This window comes from Suillus subaureus, assembly GCF_016647635.1.
Source record: "Suillus subaureus strain MN1 chromosome Unknown BJ212scaffold_1, whole genome shotgun sequence".
NCBI lineage: Eukaryota > Fungi > Basidiomycota > Agaricomycetes > Boletales > Suillaceae > Suillus > Suillus subaureus.
The window spans coordinates 2,159,690-2,177,674 of NW_024538557.1; the positions used below are offsets into that span (position 1 = coordinate 2,159,690).

Sequence of the window (17,985 nt, forward strand, 5' to 3'; positions counted from 1 at the left end):
ATGAAATCACGTGACTGATCTTTGTCCATCTCCTACATTAAGCTTCCTGGAGGATACTCCTGGTCCTGGTCTAAGCACAATACTAGTACTACTTTAAGAGACATCCAGACATACTGCCTGCCTTTGTCTTCTAACTCCCAAGTAAAGGGTTAGAACATGCAACCCAGATACCCTCATTCTGGTATTCATCCACGTGAGCCTCGAAGATATGTCTCTGGACAAAGTTTTGCAGGCACTCATTGGCAAAGTTGACACAGGACTGATCAAGGGAGTTGGGGCAACTGCCATCAGCATCTCACAATCAGTATGTCTTGCTGTTCTTGATTTATTATATTTACCCAGATACCCTCATTCTGGTATTCATCCACATGAGCCTCAAAGATACATCTCTGGACAAAGTTTTGCAGGCGCTCATTGGCAAAGTTGACACAGGACTGATCAAGGGAGTTGGGGCGACTACTGTCAGCATCTCACAATCAGTACATCTTGCTGTTCTTGATTTATTACATTTTGGTTACCATGGAAGATTATATAGCGATACCCTGTTTGTTCTGCCTGCTACTAGGGACAAATGGCTTGTCTGGTACGTTCAAACTGTTTTCCTGACAACCTTCCCATTTGCTCACTAGTGTGAGGGATTTAGAGCATCTCATCCCAGGCTCCAGCTGATAATGTGTAAGTTTTCCTTGTTGTATCTTATGCATCCAGTGTTGGATTAGAGTCAGCACTGCATACCTCTCACTAGTCTAGCGCTTTGGGATTTGTGTTGTATGCGATGTCTGTTTATATTCCGTGTATACAGTCTATCCCTACACTAATCTGGCCTGACTATTTTCTCATTTCCACAGTGAATGTAGTATACAAAATTCTATTATTGTGAGACACGATAGGAAACGTCCGAAGGTGTGCAGAATGCTTGTACTTGATAAATATCACCTTGAGTGTTTTTTGCAACGACTGCTAGCCAAATTGCTTTGGTAACTATCCTCATATTTGCTGTTTTGGTTAGATTAATGTTGAAACAAATAACATCCATTTATAGTTTAGATCACATGCTCTCGAAAAAATTTCCAATTACCAGTTCATCTTTCTGTCCCATCTTTCTGTCCCACCTTTCTGTCCTCCAATGGGGGATCCCATTGCCACACTCACCAAAAGCCTTGCTAGCCGTGTGGATGAGCTACTGCACAATTCCTCACCTTATGAATTGTTCATGCAGACCAAATTTGATGATAGATTACTGCAAAGAGCCAAGTAAGCAACATCTGAGCTGTGGTTCCAGGACAACCGAATGGCTTTAATGTAAGGATGAGGCTGTGGGACCAGTGGCAGAATATTATATTGTCTACTAGTGATTGTACTGGTGTCAAGGCAACTATCATTACCGACGTTGAAATTTCCAAGGCTGCGGTCATAATAGCTTATGCTGCAGTTAATAGTCGTATGTTTTTATTTGATTCTGGTGTCTGTCCAGCTTTGAAGGTTTGATCTCAGTACAAGCTGATTGGGATGTTGATTGGTTTTCCGACTGTGCCAAGGTGTCGCCAAATCCATTGAATGCTAATGGGCAACAAAGACATAAACTGGCCAAATATTTTAAGGCTCCTTCATTTGGTCACATAACTGAGCCTACCACATTTGTTGACAAGCATGGAAAGATATTGGCTTGGTATTTACCAGAGATTTTGGTGCCTGATCAAATGGTATGCCTCTCGCAGATATGGCTGACACACCTTAAATGAGTTATATTTAGGAATGTATCAATCACTCCATCAAATTGCTTAGACCCATCCTCAATCAGTCTTTGCCTAAGGCAACAAAGGAGGCAAAGCAGCCTTGGTGTTCACAAGGTTTTGTCATACCTCCAGGTGGAGGAGAATTTGGAGCAGGACAGGTGACTTTATGCCCTGGTGGATTCATGAAATGCCAAGAGGTAAGTTTATTGTCATATCCATCTTATAACACAAATCTGACTTAATTGAGTTAAGCGGCTCCAAGATCTGTTATACCAATCGCCTTCCCTGTCATCATCTCAAGTTCAACTTTGGTTGTCTGAAATGATGGTAACAGAACAATTTTGGTCAGCAATTATGAGTATTATTGCACCAGATCAATATCTTGCTGGTGTGAGATCTGTGTCTAGCCTGAAGGGTATGGTCCAGACTTCATGTCATGTTATTTGGCCCTCTGTATTTTCCGGAATCAAAGTAATTGTCAACCAAGAGACACCACACCATTGGGATCTGGGAGCATCTCCATCATTCTACAACCTTCTGGTCAGCCTAGGAAAAGCTCACCAAGCTATACTTAATCTGCCTGATCTAGGTGCCAAGCTAGAATATCCCCCTGGGACTATGATTTACACTTCTGGAAGGGTTCTAGAACATGGGGTTCCAGCTTGGGGTGATGGGGAGAGGATCATAATTGCCCACTTTGTCAAAGATAAAGTTCATAATAAGCAGGACATTCCTAGGCCAAGATTCCCAATGGACTGGGAGTTTCTCAATAAAGTGGGTGCAGGTAAGGGAGGAAAACCTGTTGGTAGGAAGAATGGTAGAAAGAATGGTAGGGTGGGTAAGGGGGAGTCTAGAGGCAGTAAGTAGAGATACTTGTCCCACATCAGAAGAGGTATTTGATTAAATTTATTTGTAAATTGGAGTGGGTTTTATTTATGTAAATCCACTTTTACCATTACTTGGTGAAACATCATGTCAGGCTACAAAAGAAAATGTCTCAAGGCTGTTTCTTATTCTTTCAAAGACAGAGATATCTTGTTGAGACAAAAAGACTTGGATGTGGGCTATGTTGCCTACAAATCAGCAAGAGGCAAGAGGGGAAAACCTTCATGGGTTGAATCTTGTGCAGATTGTCATATCTGCATATCCAGATCTCAGATCCGACCCTTATCTCTTCTCAGATCCACATCTTATCTCCAATCCTATCTGCATTTTATCTCCCTCCAACATCTCATCATTCAACCTGTCCACTCATCCAGTCTGGTCCACAACTCATCCAAATCCACAACCAGCACTCATCTCCTTTTGGTAACCCCCTAACTCTGGTATTTTGGTTATCTGTATATCCGTCCTGCTCCCTTATCCGCTACCTATGTTTCATTTCTGTTTCATGATTTGTGATCCATTTCTACTTACCAATAGACTATCCACATGCTTCGTACATAGCCTCGGACTCTGCTGATTGATCATTCCGTTAGATACCTATAGTATATAACCTCCTGTAACTTTCTGTAGTACCTCAGTTTGAATATCATCTTAGTTCTACTCATTCCTGTCCTCTGGACTTGAGTACCTCTACTCTCATCACCCTCTGAGACTTAGGATTGATTCCTATAGTCTATCCATATCCGCCTCTGTCTCTGACAGTCCATTACCATTAGTTTCTAGTCTGGACTCGTCTGGAAGTCATCCAGATCCATTATGCTACTCGTCTGACCTTCTGGATGTGCTAGTCTTGCCTTCCTGAAATAAGGGGCAATACTCGGGTAAGGGGCACAGTGCACAAGCTGAGGCTGAAGCCCTTCGGATCCAGTTATCCTTTGAGTACAACCTTAACACAGATCCACTGTATGAAACATCTGCAGAGCCTTCCTCCTCCACCAGCCCAAGAAAATGAATGACAGGGATCCATACAGAGTCTCTGGGTGAAGAAGGATATCAGGTGTATCAGGAAAGTTTTGGTGACTTTGTTATGGAAGCAGAGGCTGCTCAGCAACCAAGAAGAACAAAGGTACATCTAGGAGTTCCTCCTTACCTGAGAACTGCCTTCTCAATCATGATATAGACACAAAATGACTTCATAGCAGAGTATCTTGCTTATTGAGATGTGTATCTAGACATCATCCTAGATATGGAAAAATTTGCCTGTGCTGGGATCTGCGAAACTTGTCAAAGTGCTGAGGCCACATTCAATTGTGTGACTTGCACTGGTAACCATGGCTGGTGTCAGCCCTGTCTGATCAAATCACATCAGTCATTGCCTTTCCACAAAATCCAATTCTGGAATAGTGTATGCTTCCAGGATGTCAATCTGTCCAACCAGGGATTTATATGGCACTTAGGCCATGGGGGAGAGCCTTGCCCTTCGTATGGAGCTTCAAATGTTGATGGGCACCAAGATGAGAGAATGAAAGAAATTATAGATGATACAGAAGCTGACCTCTTGCCTCATGACACCACCCCCATGACTATCATACATTCATCTGGAGTGTTCACGCACAATATGGCATGGTGTCATTGCCCTGGATCAAATCCTCAGCACCTGCAACTCCTAAGAGCAGGACTATTTCCTGCCAGCTCCACACAGCCCAGGACTGTTTTCACCTTCAAAGTACTGGATCATTTTCTCATTGATGCCTTGGAATGCAAGACTTTGGCCAGGAGCTTCTTTGAGAAGCTCACACGGCTAACCAATAATGCATTTCTGGATACTGTTCCAGTGAGTGAGAGTCTATACTTGTAGTTTTGCCAGAATACCAACAGCATCTGTAGGATCGTTATCATGAACTCATGAGAGTATCTTGCCTGTGGCAGGACTTGAAGAACCAGAAATGGTTTGGATTTGGCCATGATATGGATTCAGGCCCTGGCCCAGGAGATCTTGCTATCTTCTGCCCTTCATGTCCACAGCCAGGAATAAACATGCCTCTTTGTTGGGAAGAGAAGTATGAAAGGCAAGTTGATTATTTGTTAGTGTGGCTGGCGTTGCTTGGGTACTCTATCCTGGCCAGTACACCTGGTACAGGTGCCAGCAAAAACATGGCCGGTGCAATTTGTCTGGTGAAGAGACTGGCCAGACCAGGTGCTACATAGTGCATATTTGATACTGGCCGATATGTCTTGGCCATGACTTCAAGTCCAGGATGAGAGTACTGGCCAGTAGGCTGCACGAAGTGTGCTCTGGCTGCTATTGTTCAACAATTTTGACTTTTGCTTACAGGTGGCTTGTCATGAAGAGATTTGTGGTAGACGGAAACTTTACTGCTCATCATATGAATATGAGACAGCCCAAACTAGACATTTTCCTCTCAGATGGTTTAGGTTATATAGTCACAGAGAGAGAATATCAAGCTCATTTGGCCTCAGCTACAGAGAGTAAAGAGGTGAGTTGGCTTATCTGTATTGTTAGTAATATATTGAATGTTAGAAGAGGTCTGCTTGTAGTAACCATCGAGCAGTCAATGCAGCAAACACAAACCGAAGTAATCTCCGAGCCACAGGGGTGGGCACCACAGCTTGTGCTCGCCATGGTTGTTTTGTTCCCCATTGCATAGTAGACTTTCAAAAGGGTGAATGGCAAGTCTTCTTGCACTTACTTTGGACCAAATGACCTGACAACGCAATCAATTCCAGTCACATGAATATAGATTACTCCATATGCAATGCTATTAAGCATGCTGCCAATGGAATTGACAACTCCCTGGTAATTTATGATGTGGGCTGCCAGTGGAATCTCCACTTTGCAGAATGCATTAACAATTGCTCTGGCTTGAGCCTCCCTGACAACACTGAGATTGTTGCTGCAGTGGGAAAATTTCATCTCAGTGCTCATAAGCTCCTATGTTTTGCCAGATATAGCCTGAATTTCATTGTAGGAGCTGGGCAAGTTGATGGGGAAATTCTAGAGACCCTCTGGGCTCCCTTTAACAAGATTTCTCCAACAGCACGTTCTATGAGCCAAGCCCACCATCAAGAAATTCTAGATGATCATATGTGGAACTCAAATTGGAAAAAACTTGTTGGGATTGGTGAGTGGGTATATTTGGAATAAATTGCTCAGGAGATGAATGTTGTACACAGTTAAGACGCTCTTAAAAAAGTACAAATGTGCTAAAAAGGGCATCGATGACACTAAGGTGCCATTTGAAGAACTCGCATGTTCTTTGGAATTCAGCAAAGTTTCCTCATGCAAAAAAGATGAGAAGGAAGCAATGGAACAATGTGGGGAGTATCTTGACATATACCAGCTAAAGATAGATAAAGGTAAGCACTTTGGAGATTCTTCTCACTTCCACATGCTGTACATTCTGATGCTGGTGATTGGAAGCTCCTACAATGGCAGAAATTCAGCTAAAATTAGCTGAAACAGAATATGCTGATACTGGCAAAACAGGATTAATATCTTGGCTCATCAATGGTATAAATTTAGAGGGTGCACAGTACGTTATTACATTAACTTTATGTTGAGGGCACATCTCAATTCAGCTCAAGGGATGCATTAAGGGTAGATATTTGGCAGCTTCCCAGAGATGCATCTGCTGTTCAAAAGGCAGCAGTAGAAGAGAAGTGACAACAACTGGCAGCAAGGATCTCAAAATTTCATGAGACAGCTGATGCCATGACAGATGGCATTGAACTTGATACAGGTATGGAGCACATAGATGACATCAGATTTTGTGCTGCAGACGTGGAGGAGCAAGGGCAGGAAGCTGCAGATCTTGAAGTTCCTTTGGAAGAGACTGGTGAGGAAGTTGCTGCAGAAGGAATGCATATTTGGATGCCATCATCGATACCTCACCAACATGCTTTAGCCCTTGGCCTTGGTGCTCTGCAAGCTGAAGAACTGGAGTTATGGTGGGGCCAGGCAAATGATTGCTTGGAAAAGTTACAGCAGGCTCTCGGTCACAAAGCAATAATTTACCATCAACACTTTCAAAGTGCAGATTCAACATGGCTGGGCACAAGGTTGAAGCAAGAAGCTTATCGCTGTTGAATCAAAATAGATAAGTGTGTCTGAAGCTATCAGAGGGCAAGGAATGCAATGCAGAGACTAGGAGTGGATGAAGATACTCTCCAGAATGTTTATCAAGACATTCAGCCCAGTCAGCTTAGTGTGGACCAGGAAATCACTGAGGAGAACAGATATGGGCAAGGATCGGACAGACTGGCTTGGTTTTGGAGGGTCAACAACAATCATGATCCTGACAAAGATGTCTGTATCGATGAATGTGAGTCATGTGTAATATTCATATTTTCTCACATAACAAGTATCAGTTTACAGGGTAAATTGGTTGAAAGCTAAGGCAAGATGGCAAAGGTGGGAGGAGGAGTTGAGTTTGGTACAACATGAGATGGGATGGACAGTGGGCTGGTTTAGATATAAGAAGGCAGAATGGGAATGAAGATACCTCAAAGCCACCAAGGACGGTCATCAAGCCTATGCACAATGGCAGGTAATTTTGTGGGAAAGATTCTTACAGGATGCACAAAATGCATTCAAGGACAAGATGGTTGTAGTTACTTGACTGTTGTATTGCCTTTGCTATCTGATGTACTGATGAGTTGGCTGGATTCTCTGTCCTTATGGGAAAGTGGCCAGGACACCAAGTACAGCTTGTAGCTGTGGAAGAATCAAGTATACCAGCTGTGTAGAAGTGGGCTGGCTGGATGTACCAAACAATGGTATAATATGCACCAGCTAGTGTGCGTAGAGGTGGGCCGGCCAGATATGCCAAATGGTGGTGCAATATGCACCAGCCAGTGCATGTAGAAGTGGGCCGGCTGGACATGCCAAATGGTGGTACAATATGCACCAGCCAGTGCATGTAGAGAAGAAGATCGAGAGAGCAAACGACCAGTATTGTTCAAATTTGGCCATGAAGTATGTCAGATCTCAATCTCTGTCTCAGTGTGCACCATTGACTTGTTTGGCAGAATCAACACCAAACTTGGAGGCGTCAATTCGCTGCCAAGGTCAGGTGCACTTGAGAAGCTAGAAAGCTCTCCATTCATGGTCATGAGAAGTGGGCCGGCTGGACATGCCAAATGGTGGTACAATATGCACTAGCCGATGCATGTAGAGAAGATTGAGAGAGCAAATGACCAGTATTGTTTGAATTTGGCCATGAAGTGTGTCAGATCTCAATCTCTGTCTCAGTGTGCACCATTGACTTGTTTGGCAGAATCAACACCAAACTTGGAGGCATCAATTCACTGCCAAGGTCAGGTGTGCCTGAGAAGCTAGAAAGCTCTCCATTCATGATCATTGGAAGTGGGCCGGCCAGACATGCCAAATGGTGGTACAATATGCACCAGCCAGTGTATGTAGAGGTGGGCCAGCCAGATGTGCCAAATGCTGGTACAATATGTACTAGCCAGTGTATGTAGAAGTGGGCTGGCCGGATGTGCCAAATGGTGGTATAATATGCACCAGCTGGTGCATGTAGAAGTGGGCCAGCTGGACATGCAAAATGGTGGTACAATATGTACCAGCTGGTGTATGTAGAAGTGGGCCGGCCAGACATGCCAAATGGTGGTACAATATGCACCAGCCGGTACATGTAGAAGTGGGCTGGCCAGATGTAGCAAATGCTAGTCCAGATGAGTGAAATCTCATCAAACTTCAGACTGGTACTGGTGAAAGGGAAGCATGCTTATATCAGCCACAAAAGTAATGAATGTAAAGTAAGTAAGTAAAGCTAATATCAGCCCAAAGAAAACTTAATTGTCACACTGAGACAGAGATTGAGATCTGACACACTTCATGGCCAAATTCAAACAATACTGGTCATTTGCTCTCTCAATCTTCTCTACATGCATCGGCTGGTGCATATTGTACCACCATTTGGCATGTCTGGCTGGCCCACTTCTCATGACCATGAATGGAGAGCTTTCTAGCTTCTCAAGCACACCTGACCTTGGCAGCGAATTGACGCCTCCAAGTTTGGTGTTGATTCTGCCAAATAAGTCAATGGTGCACACTGAGACAGAGATTGAGATCTGACATACTTCATGGCCAAATTTGAACAATACTGGTCATTTGCTCTCTCAATCTTCTTCTCTACATGCACTGGCTGGTGCATATTGTACCACCATTTGGCATGTCCAGCCAGCCCACTTCTACATACACCAGCTGGTACATATTGTACCACCATTTGGCATGTCTGGCTGGCCCACTTCTACATGCATCGGCTGGTGCATATTGTACCACCATTTGGCACATCTGGCCAGCCCACTTCTACATACACAGGCTGGTACATATTGCACCACCATTTGGCATGTCCAGCTGGCCCACTTCTACATGCACTGGCTGGTACATATTGTACCATCATTTGGCATGTCCAGCCAGCCCACTTCTACATGCACTGGCTGGTACATATTGTACCACCATTTGGCACCTCTGGCCAGCCCACTTCTACATGCACCAGCTGGTACCTATTGTACGGTCATTTGGCATGTCTGCAGTACTGGTTCTACATACTGTTTTGACTGAACTATGTGAAACAATAACACATGAGCTGAATGTAAGTGTTCATAGTAGCAAACGTACCACTTGGTCCCATGCCCAATTACCTGACATCATGTTGTGCCATTGGCACTTTGCATCATCACCCTCTCCAATAAATTCCCAGTATGGTACATAGTCCATCTCGTCTTTGAAATCTGGGTTGGTGAGCATGTTCTGGATGATGATGTGTGGGTCATGGAACCACATAGTATAGGTCTTCTCCATCCATGGTGCGCTCTCTGTGTTTCTTGTATTGTTACAGTTACACATGCCCCTATTCATTTTCTTCATTATACTTGTATTATGTCATGACTGCATGATGCTGTGCCATCACTAGACTCGTCTTCTATATTTGTATTACATCATGATCACCTTGGCCGTTGTTAGATGACTCACCTCTTATCTCTGACTCGTCTCTTATCTATGACTCATCTTTTATCTCTGACTCATTTCTTATCTGTGACTCATTACTGATGTACCTGCCTGTTAAGGTCGCATGCTCAAGGGGGTCAGATCACAAGGGCTTGGCCTCAGCTTGTATGCTGTGCCCCTTTCCCGAGTATGTGCCCTTAATTTCTGGGGGCTAGAACAGTCGTCTGGAGTTTCTGGGTTTTGACTAGGGTGGATAATGGATGCCTGGATCTGAAACATGAGATAAATCCGATGGACGTCTGGATGTTACCTGGGCAAGTGGATAAGACTAATCCGGACGAAGTCTGGACTAGAAACTAACAGAGGATGGACTACCCTTAAGGTAGAGTCAAAAATGTAGTCTAGGATGCAATCCTAAGACTCAGAATATGACAAGAGACTTATCTCGAGTCCGGAGGACACAGGAATGAGCAGGAACTAAGATGATATTCAAACTGGAGTATTTCTGAGAGTTACAGGAGGTTTATATACTGTAGGTATCATATAGGAATCAGTCAGCAAACATAAAGGCTATGTATGAAGCATATGCAGAGTCTATTAGTAAGTAGGATGGATCACAAATAATGAACACTGGAAATGAAATGTATGTAACAGATCAATAATCAAAAGGGAAACATGGTTAACTGGAGTCCGGAGACAGGGGCAGTCTAAATGGAGTTGGGCGCTGATATAGGGTTTGGATTCCGGAAGGGAGATAAAGATAGATCAGATCATTTGAGATCTGGATCTCAGATCCGGATATCCGGAGAAGCGGATTTAGAGTTGAGAGTCCAGAATGGCATATGACACTGCCCTAAAGCTAGTTACATCTCATATATATAGTCAACAATGTCCTTAGTAGTTCTTTACTTTAATCTACTAGGTTTTCACCTGATACTCCTTCGCTTAAGACCTCCAATCTTAAGTCGCTAAGACCAATATTCAAGACAGAGACACTCTCTTTGTTTTGTCTTACGACCCTTACATTTGCAAGGTCTAGATTATAACTTCAGCCATCACTCTTATTGAGCTGCTGTTGTTACGACTATCCTAGTCCATAACACATATCATGGTTGTTAGCATTGTATTTCATTGAGAAACTTTTCCACAGGACGTCTCCAACTGGTGTGTTGTTGATAGTCAAATACAAATCATGGCGATCTGCAAACAGAGGGGTGTCATCATGTTTGGCAAGTGTGCCACCCCACAAGTGCATGAGCTTGTCAATGTCACCTCCAGACATTTGGACCTTCATATATAGAAACTCAGCTGTTTTGAACTCAAGTTAATTATGGTAAGGTGTCCAGTTGTCTGGGGCTTGAGATGTATAGGGAGGTGGAGGTGCATCTGAGTGAATGAAATTACCTGCTTTGTCACATATATGACCTGTGGAAAATCAGTGTCAATGCTACATGTCCTGAGTCAGGAACAGACCGTCTAGTTGAATATGATAGTCATGATAGGCACCTCCTGATGTAGGCTGATAGTCCATCTCAATGTCACCATCGTATGGGGGAGCTTTGTCTTGCATTTCGTTCAAGGGAACCTCATCTTGCATATCATTTGGGGGAGCTTCCTCTCCTGCATCATTCTGGGTGGGTTCCTTTCACATCTCAAACAAGAAGATATGGATTGCATGCCTGTGCTGTGTGAGTCCAGATCTATTCTTGAAAGTGTGGAAGCAACCAGGATATGGACACGGAATAAGGTTAACATTGAATGTTTTGCGCTTGGAACAGTGGGAGGTCTGAGCACTTGCAGAGTGCATGGCCGGCACATCCAGAGCTCGAGGCATTGTGTGAGCTAGTAGTGAACTGGAGCGGGAAGACCTCGAAGCTTTTTTTCCTGAGTGGATGAAGTCGGTGGCAAAGTACATAATAACTCACCACCCACAAAGTATTAAACAACACTCTACAACAAATTTCACTTGTCTTGTCCTTGAAGCTTGCTCTACAGCCTTTGCTGCTCGTCTCATGCTCTTCTCTGCTAATATGGTTTCAACATGTCCATCAAATGCTACAAAAAGACCTGCACAGGTGGTCTTAGATACAAAGCAAAAACAATGCACTCCAGCTCAAGTCAAGGCAGATAACGCCCACATTGAGCAAGCGAACCAAGAGAAGGAAGAGAAGACCCAGAAGGGCATCAAACGAGTTGCTGCTGCACAGGAAAAGCTCTCTCTTCAGCAAATTACAACCTTGGCTCCTTTGGTGACAATACAGAGAGTGTGGGATGCTTTCCAGATGAGGATGGTCCTGAGCACATGGCTGCATATGCACTTGTAGGAATGAGAAAGCCTAGCAGTTTGCGCAATGTTGTGGCACCAGTTGAGTATTTTACATTTAGCCTCTGATTGAATTTCTTAGAACTTTGTAGGACATCATCAAGGTTAGGAGCAGTTCACTCACGCCTCCACCACCCCCACCTTCGCAATATAATTGTGATGCGCTCATCAAAATGGAGCATGTTGACATCACCATGGGCCTCAGCAACAATTCCAATCAAGACCTTATGTACTTGGAGGATGAGGAGGAGGACAAAGGTGATAATGGTAATGAGGTTTTGGTCATCAAAGAACATGCCAACCTTGTTCAAGCAAGCAAGTGGACAATGGTAATGGTATGTAAATAAAATGATACATCATGCAGTACTCAATAACCCCTTAGACAAACATGGAAGTTGTTGTTGATAATGATTCTGATGAGGCTCCACCCACCAAGCGCATCAAAACAGAAACCAGATTGAAACCTGGAAAGGGCACTGGAGAAGTCACGAAGGCAAAATACAAGAACGGTGACCTCCCAGCTGGCTGCCTTGACAACAACATATGGCATGGTGTTTTCATTCCCACTGTTGCTCATGTTACTGGCGGAGACAACATTGATCCATGGCTCATTGAAGATGATGTCCTCATTCCAATCCTCAAGGAAGCTTGGACAGCCATTTATAATGGAAAGCCATCATTGATGAACCACACCATCGTCCTGGGAAGCGCAGTCTATCAAGTTGTAAGTCTCGCAAACTATCTTCCTGATTAGTAATTGATATTATTTCATGCAGACAAAGCAGTGCTTAAGTGAATGGTGTGGTGGATTTGGCTCTGCAGCTGTCATGATGTTCACAACATTCATGGCAGCTGACCTGCTTTATGACAATGAGGACAGCCGTGCTGATTTCGCTGATTTTTGGCTTGAAGACAACAGGTGGCTTTTCGCAAACATTGAATCAGATGACAAAAAGGTTCATTGCATCTAATCATGTTTGTGTCTGTCATGTTCTGATGATTTTTTCCATCCTGGAGCTGTGGACAGGAATGTGGCAGTCCATGTTCGTCCTGCAAACATTTGCAGTGCACCTCAACTATACACAAGGCTGTGTTTCCATCCCGTCACTTATGAGTGAGGAGCAATCTTGTCAAACAGCCCTTGCGCTCTCTGGAGTGGTGGTGATTATTTTCACAACTAATTTGAATCATCATGCTTATTTTTACCTAGGTCAAGCACACTCTTCATCTTCTGTCAAACAAACAGATGAGCTTCGAGGTCAAGTCCACCATCACCAAGGGGAAGAAGAAGGCCACACAGAAGGGCAAGGCTTCAGCTGCCAACGGGGAGCAATGGACTGCTGTGATCAGTGAAAATAAGACTTTTTTGGAGCCACTGTGGGAATATGACAGCTCAATGTTTTTGCAGGCAATCAATCACATTCCCACCAGCAATATGAAAGCTACCATTGAACAGGTGCAACAGTACATGAAAGCCACTACCACCTGCAGTGGATGGTCAAAGATGGATGCCAAGGAAGCCCAAGATGAGGACATTGATGAAGAGTATGCTGACATCTTTGCCTTTTGCTGAAGGTGATTTTTCTACTGATTCTATGTGTGCCACTGACAACTTTACACAAAGATAATGCAGTCTTTGATGTTTCTCTCCCAGCACTTCATCTCAGGTACTTCCATCTAATCCTTCAGAATCACCTCTGCTCAGCTCATTTTTTCAGTCCCTTGGAATCACCTCTGCTCAGCTCATTTTTCCAATCCCTTGGAATCACCTCCACTCAGCTCATTTTTTGTTCATAGCTTTTGTCCTCCCTTCAAACAAGTCCAACCAGCGCCAGCTTTCACTCGTGCCTTGTCAATGTCATGGTCGTTTTTGCGATGTTGTTTGTGTTCTCCAAGTCATTCCACCTGTCTGTGAGTTGCTGCTATCACTCTCACTACAGTTCCTCGCTTGCTTTCTGTGCTATTCCAACACATTCTTGCTGCCCCTCACATTTTCACCATCATACTGCTGTGATTCTAATGCTTTTATCGCTTATATCACCCTTGCACTGCCCTTTAGCTTCTTTGAACGAACTTCTTAATCTCCTCTTTACCACTGCTTCATCAGTGAATTGATGAGTCCTTGATATGGTAGCCATGAGAACTAGAATTGGATATAATTCTGCTCATGCTAAATATGGCATTATATACTGTGAGACATCCGAGTTTTTGGTACATGGCCATAGATGTCTGCAAATACAGATTACCATGAGGAGTTCACAACAAGGTCACAAAAATGCACCATCACGGCCAGCAAGGTATAATAGCATAAGTAGGTCCAACCTGCTGAACAATCCTATGCCCCCTGATGGATGTTTTGACCTACAAGACTATTCAAGACTTTCTCATGGAAAGTGCAATTAGCACTTGTCATAAAATACAGATTCACATGGAAGTTCATAGCAAGGACATGATGTTGCACCATTGCAGCCAGCAAGGTATGATACTGTAATTAAGGACAACTTGTCAGGCAATCCCATATTCCTTTATTTGTGTTTGATTTACAATGCTATTTAAGCCTTTCCCGTTCAAAATGGCTTTAGCAATTGTTGGCTGATTTAGAATATCATAGGGTTCATGAATAAATTATGACATTGTGTCATATCCCATATGCCAGACATAGATCCCATCATATTCCCACGCTTTCCGGACCTGTTTCCGGACCCCATATCCAACTCATTCCTGGATCCCCTATCCTGTCTGCCCTATGCACATTCCATCCAGCAAGACATCTGGACTTTACCTCTTCTTGGATTCCGGACTACATCCACCTCACATATCTCAGTCCTGTTTCCGCCCTGCCTTCCAGATCCCCAGATCTCCAGACCTCCAGATATTAACTGTGCTATCTCTGGACCTATTCCCACCCTCCATCCGAGATCCTGCGCCTATCCCCATTTAGGCATCTCCCCCTTTCCAGTTCTCGGTTATCTCTGTTTCCATCTTGCTGATCGATCCTTGTACTAGTTTCATCTCTGAGTTCATTTAGTTATGTTCTGTCTTACTTACCAATGTGTTTCCGCATGCTCGTACATAGCCTTACTCCTTTGCTTACTGATCCTCTCAGATAGCCTCTAGTATATAACCCCTGTACAACTACAGTAGAGTCCTCAGTCTGAATATCATCTTAGATCCTGTTCTACTTGCCAATCATCTTCCAGACTTCAGTCCGTCCGAGTCTTGTCCTTTTCCATAAGGCCTAGGGATGGATTCCCTAGGCCAGAATTCCAGACCTTCGGATTTGTCCCCTATGTCTCTGTCCCAAGTCTAGGGATTGCTTCCCTAGACTGGAGTCTTGCCTTTCCAGCACTTACCCTCTTTCTGGACTTAGGTCCACTTCCTGTCCCTCCAACTCTACCTTAGGGTAGTCTACCTCTGTTTGCTTCTACATTGGACTTCATCCGATGTAGCCCCTATTCCTTCCGGACCTCCGGACGTCCTGTCCCTCATACCTCTGGGTATCCTGTCCTTCAGACGTTCCACCCTCCATACCTTTGGACGTTCTGTCCTCCATACCTCTGGACATCTTGTCCTCCTGTCCTCTGGACCTCCTATCCTTCCATCCTGATTTCCTGTAGAAGTATTACCTTGCAGCAGGAACTCTCCTGAGCATTTCCTGCATTCCTCTGGAACTCTCCCGTGCTCCTCCGGATGTTTCCCATGCTCCTCTGGAAGTCCTCCGGACTTCATTGGACCATCATTGGACTTCCTCTGAAATGAAGGGCACATACTCAGGTAAGGGGCACAGTGTACAAGCTGAGGCCAAGCCCCTCTGAGTCAGTCTCTCTCCCCTTTGAGCATGGTTCTTAACACATTGCCCAATTGCAGCCAGTAAGGGACAAACTGGGTATTTGTGCCAACCTTGTTGAGCATTATTCCAACTCATAATGCTTTTTAAGATTTTGCAACTAAATCATAGCAGCAAGTCACCAGTCCCCAACACCACTTGTCCAATTATTTCCATCAAGCTCATTTACTTTCTCTTCCCTTTCTCTGTCATGTCGCATTCATGGCAACGAGTGAGGTCATCAACAGGGATTGAGTTGGGGATAGCCTAATGGTCCAGCTGTGAGAATGAGATTGCAGGACCATTTAATTTTAACTTCACTCAGAGAACTTCATGCAATCCACAATGATTTGCTTGTGCTAACTGAAAGCATGAATATCGTCACTAGTAGGTGGGTATTCAGAAGTCCCAAAGTATCAAATTTTATTTTGTCGATAACAGGAGAAGCCACCAGATTGTTTCAAGAATTTATTGAGTTGGGAGGATACTTAAAATTAATCATTGTGAGTACTATTATGATGTGCTGGCCTGGCCAAGGTGTGAGGGTATCATACTTTTTTGTTCAACAGTCGTCAGCAGGTATGTCAACATTGGTCACTGTGCCACTTTCGATCATCTCGGACACTAACCAGCCAGACCCTGCGGTGTCGTGGCCCTTCTTCACCAACTTACCACTCATAGTACTTGTCCCACAATGACCTTTGGAGAATAGGATGATGTGTGGCTGCTTGGGCATTGTGTAAGTGATGGTGTGACCACATTTCAAGTTCTTGCATGTGAACTTGCTTTTGTTCAGCACGGATGGGTGGGAGGTGATGCACTGCCATGTACGGACACACATACAGTTGGAACATTGGTAGGGCAAAGCTTTGCCGAATGGGTGGTTGTTCTCATGAAAGAAAGCATATGTGGTCACAGTCATCGAGGCCGTACCTCCCGGAATGCATATCACTCCCTGCTTGTACTCGGCCATGGTGGGTCGACGATGATGGAAGGCACTGTTCGCAACATGCAAATGGATTATAGATGAGTGGTTGGCAAGCCAAGGGCATGCTAGGAGGAGGTCTTGCATGACCTCCTGCACCTCGAAACCTTCGATGAGGACATGCTCAACATAGGAAGTGATTAATGGTGTAGTGAGGCATGCATGAAAAAGTTCAGCACCAAATGCAAATGTGTGTTCAACTTCGTAACTGTAAGAAAAACTATCAATCATAGTGCCGACTAAGTACTGGTAAAAAAAACTGACTGTTTGATACAGTCTTTAAACAGCTTGAATGTGTCAGGTTCCCATACCATATGGCTGCATGCGAGCATCCATAGTGTGGAACCCTTAACATAGTCCTCTATCCCGCTGACAAATAGTCCTGCAAAAAACTGGCAAGAGTAAGATACTGCAACAACATAAACATTCCACTTACTTGATCGACCGTGTACACCATGGGTTTGCCAGGCATAGTTTTTTTACTCTTCCCCCTTCCTATGATCTCACTCTCTTCGAACCTGCCCCAAAGGTCGCCTTGGAAGGTTTCTGAGTGAGTATAGACAAGTATTTCAACACATTCATACTCAATATGTTTGATACAGTCCATGAGGCTTGTCATTGCTTGAGTGTGCTTGGAAATCTTTTCTGTTGTTCTGAGGTCAAAGATGATTTTGTGGTACTGAATGATATTGTTGGGCCTGTATGGCTGTAGTTCTTGTCGCATGATGGCTGCAGGCGAGTGAGAAGGTTGGAGGGTCTGAAGAACAAAATGCAGGATAAGGATAGGATCGTGTCATATGCCATTCCGGACTCTCAACTCTAAATCCGCTTCTCCAGATATCTGGATCCGAGATCCAGATCTCAAATGATCTGATCTATCTTTATCTCCCTTCCGGAATCCAAACCCTATATCAGCACCCAACTCCATTTAGACTGCCCCTGTCTCCAGACTCCAGTTAACCATGTTTCCCTTTTGATTATTGATCCATTACATACATTTCATTTCCGGTGTTCATTATTTGTGATCCATCCTACTTACTAATAGACTCTGCATATGCTTCGTACATAGCCTTTATGTTTGCTGACTGATTCCTATATGATACCTACAGTATATAAACCTCCTGTAACTCTCAGAAATACTCCAGTTTGAATATCATCTTAGTTCCTGCTCATTCCTGTGTCCTCCGGACTCGAGATAAGTCTCTTGTCATATTCTGAGTCTTAGGATTGCATCCT

The 17,985-nt window shown here is 44.0% G+C and overlaps 9 protein-coding genes across 9 annotated transcripts; 6 read left to right on the forward strand and 3 right to left on the reverse strand.

Annotated features, from left to right (window-relative positions):
• Positions 1-2,180: 2,180 nt before the first annotated feature.
• BJ212DRAFT_1205901 (uncharacterized protein) lies at positions 2,181-2,429 on the forward strand (the record flags this gene model as incomplete). The annotated part of the gene is made up of 1 exon (XM_041329156.1): positions 2,181-2,429. A coding segment is annotated over one exon (249 nt), but the record flags the coding sequence as incomplete, so codon positions are not given.
• Positions 2,430-3,891: 1,462 nt separating this feature from the next.
• On the forward strand, positions 3,892-4,107 carry BJ212DRAFT_1228475 (uncharacterized protein; the record flags this gene model as incomplete). The annotated part of the gene is made up of 1 exon (XM_041329471.1): positions 3,892-4,107. A coding segment is annotated over one exon (216 nt), but the record flags the coding sequence as incomplete, so codon positions are not given.
• A 93-nt stretch (positions 4,108-4,200) lies between these two features.
• BJ212DRAFT_1443506 (uncharacterized protein) lies at positions 4,201-5,346 on the forward strand (the record flags this gene model as incomplete). Its single annotated transcript, XM_041337837.1, has 4 exons — positions 4,201-4,455; positions 4,509-4,681; positions 4,957-5,119; positions 5,167-5,346. 4 exons carry the CDS (start codon positions 4,201-4,203, stop codon positions 5,344-5,346), a joined length of 771 nt encoding a protein of 256 aa, XP_041200352.1.
• Positions 5,347-5,373: 27 nt separating this feature from the next.
• BJ212DRAFT_1256180 (uncharacterized protein) lies at positions 5,374-5,787 on the forward strand (the record flags this gene model as incomplete). The annotated part of the gene is made up of 1 exon (XM_041329772.1): positions 5,374-5,787. One exon carries the CDS (start codon positions 5,374-5,376, stop codon positions 5,785-5,787), a length of 414 nt encoding a protein of 137 aa, XP_041200353.1.
• A 969-nt stretch (positions 5,788-6,756) lies between these two features.
• BJ212DRAFT_1257730 (uncharacterized protein) lies at positions 6,757-7,138 on the forward strand (the record flags this gene model as incomplete). Its single annotated transcript, XM_041329884.1, has 2 exons — positions 6,757-6,964; positions 7,011-7,138. Coding segments are annotated over 2 exons (336 nt in total), but the record flags the coding sequence as incomplete, so codon positions are not given.
• Positions 7,139-7,870: 732 nt separating this feature from the next.
• BJ212DRAFT_1294760 (uncharacterized protein) lies at positions 7,871-9,450 on the reverse strand (the record flags this gene model as incomplete). Its single annotated transcript, XM_041332247.1, has 5 exons — positions 7,871-8,369; positions 8,497-8,691; positions 8,745-8,855; positions 9,037-9,170; positions 9,286-9,450. 5 exons carry the CDS (start codon positions 9,448-9,450, stop codon positions 7,871-7,873), a joined length of 1,104 nt encoding a protein of 367 aa, XP_041200355.1.
• Positions 9,451-10,939: 1,489 nt separating this feature from the next.
• On the reverse strand, positions 10,940-11,185 carry BJ212DRAFT_1474657 (uncharacterized protein; the record flags this gene model as incomplete). The annotated part of the gene is made up of 2 exons (XM_041339130.1): positions 10,940-11,040; positions 11,089-11,185. 2 exons carry the CDS (start codon positions 11,183-11,185, stop codon positions 10,940-10,942), a joined length of 198 nt encoding a protein of 65 aa, XP_041200356.1.
• Positions 11,186-11,627: 442 nt separating this feature from the next.
• On the forward strand, positions 11,628-13,511 carry BJ212DRAFT_1474658 (uncharacterized protein; the record flags this gene model as incomplete). The annotated part of the gene is made up of 6 exons (XM_041339131.1): positions 11,628-11,864; positions 12,031-12,273; positions 12,321-12,662; positions 12,715-12,894; positions 12,956-13,099; positions 13,149-13,511. The coding sequence occupies 6 exons, from the start codon at positions 11,628-11,630 to the stop codon at positions 13,509-13,511; spliced, it is 1,509 nt and encodes a 502-aa protein (XP_041200357.1).
• A 2,713-nt stretch (positions 13,512-16,224) lies between these two features.
• BJ212DRAFT_1294762 (uncharacterized protein) lies at positions 16,225-17,473 on the reverse strand (the record flags this gene model as incomplete). Its single annotated transcript, XM_041332248.1, is given in 6 exon segments — positions 16,225-16,292; positions 16,437-16,584; positions 16,604-16,653; positions 16,698-16,957; positions 17,014-17,141; positions 17,186-17,473. The coding sequence occupies 6 exon segments, from the start codon at positions 17,471-17,473 to the stop codon at positions 16,225-16,227; spliced, it is 942 nt and encodes a 313-aa protein (XP_041200358.1).
• Between the last annotated feature and the right edge of the window lie 512 nt (positions 17,474-17,985).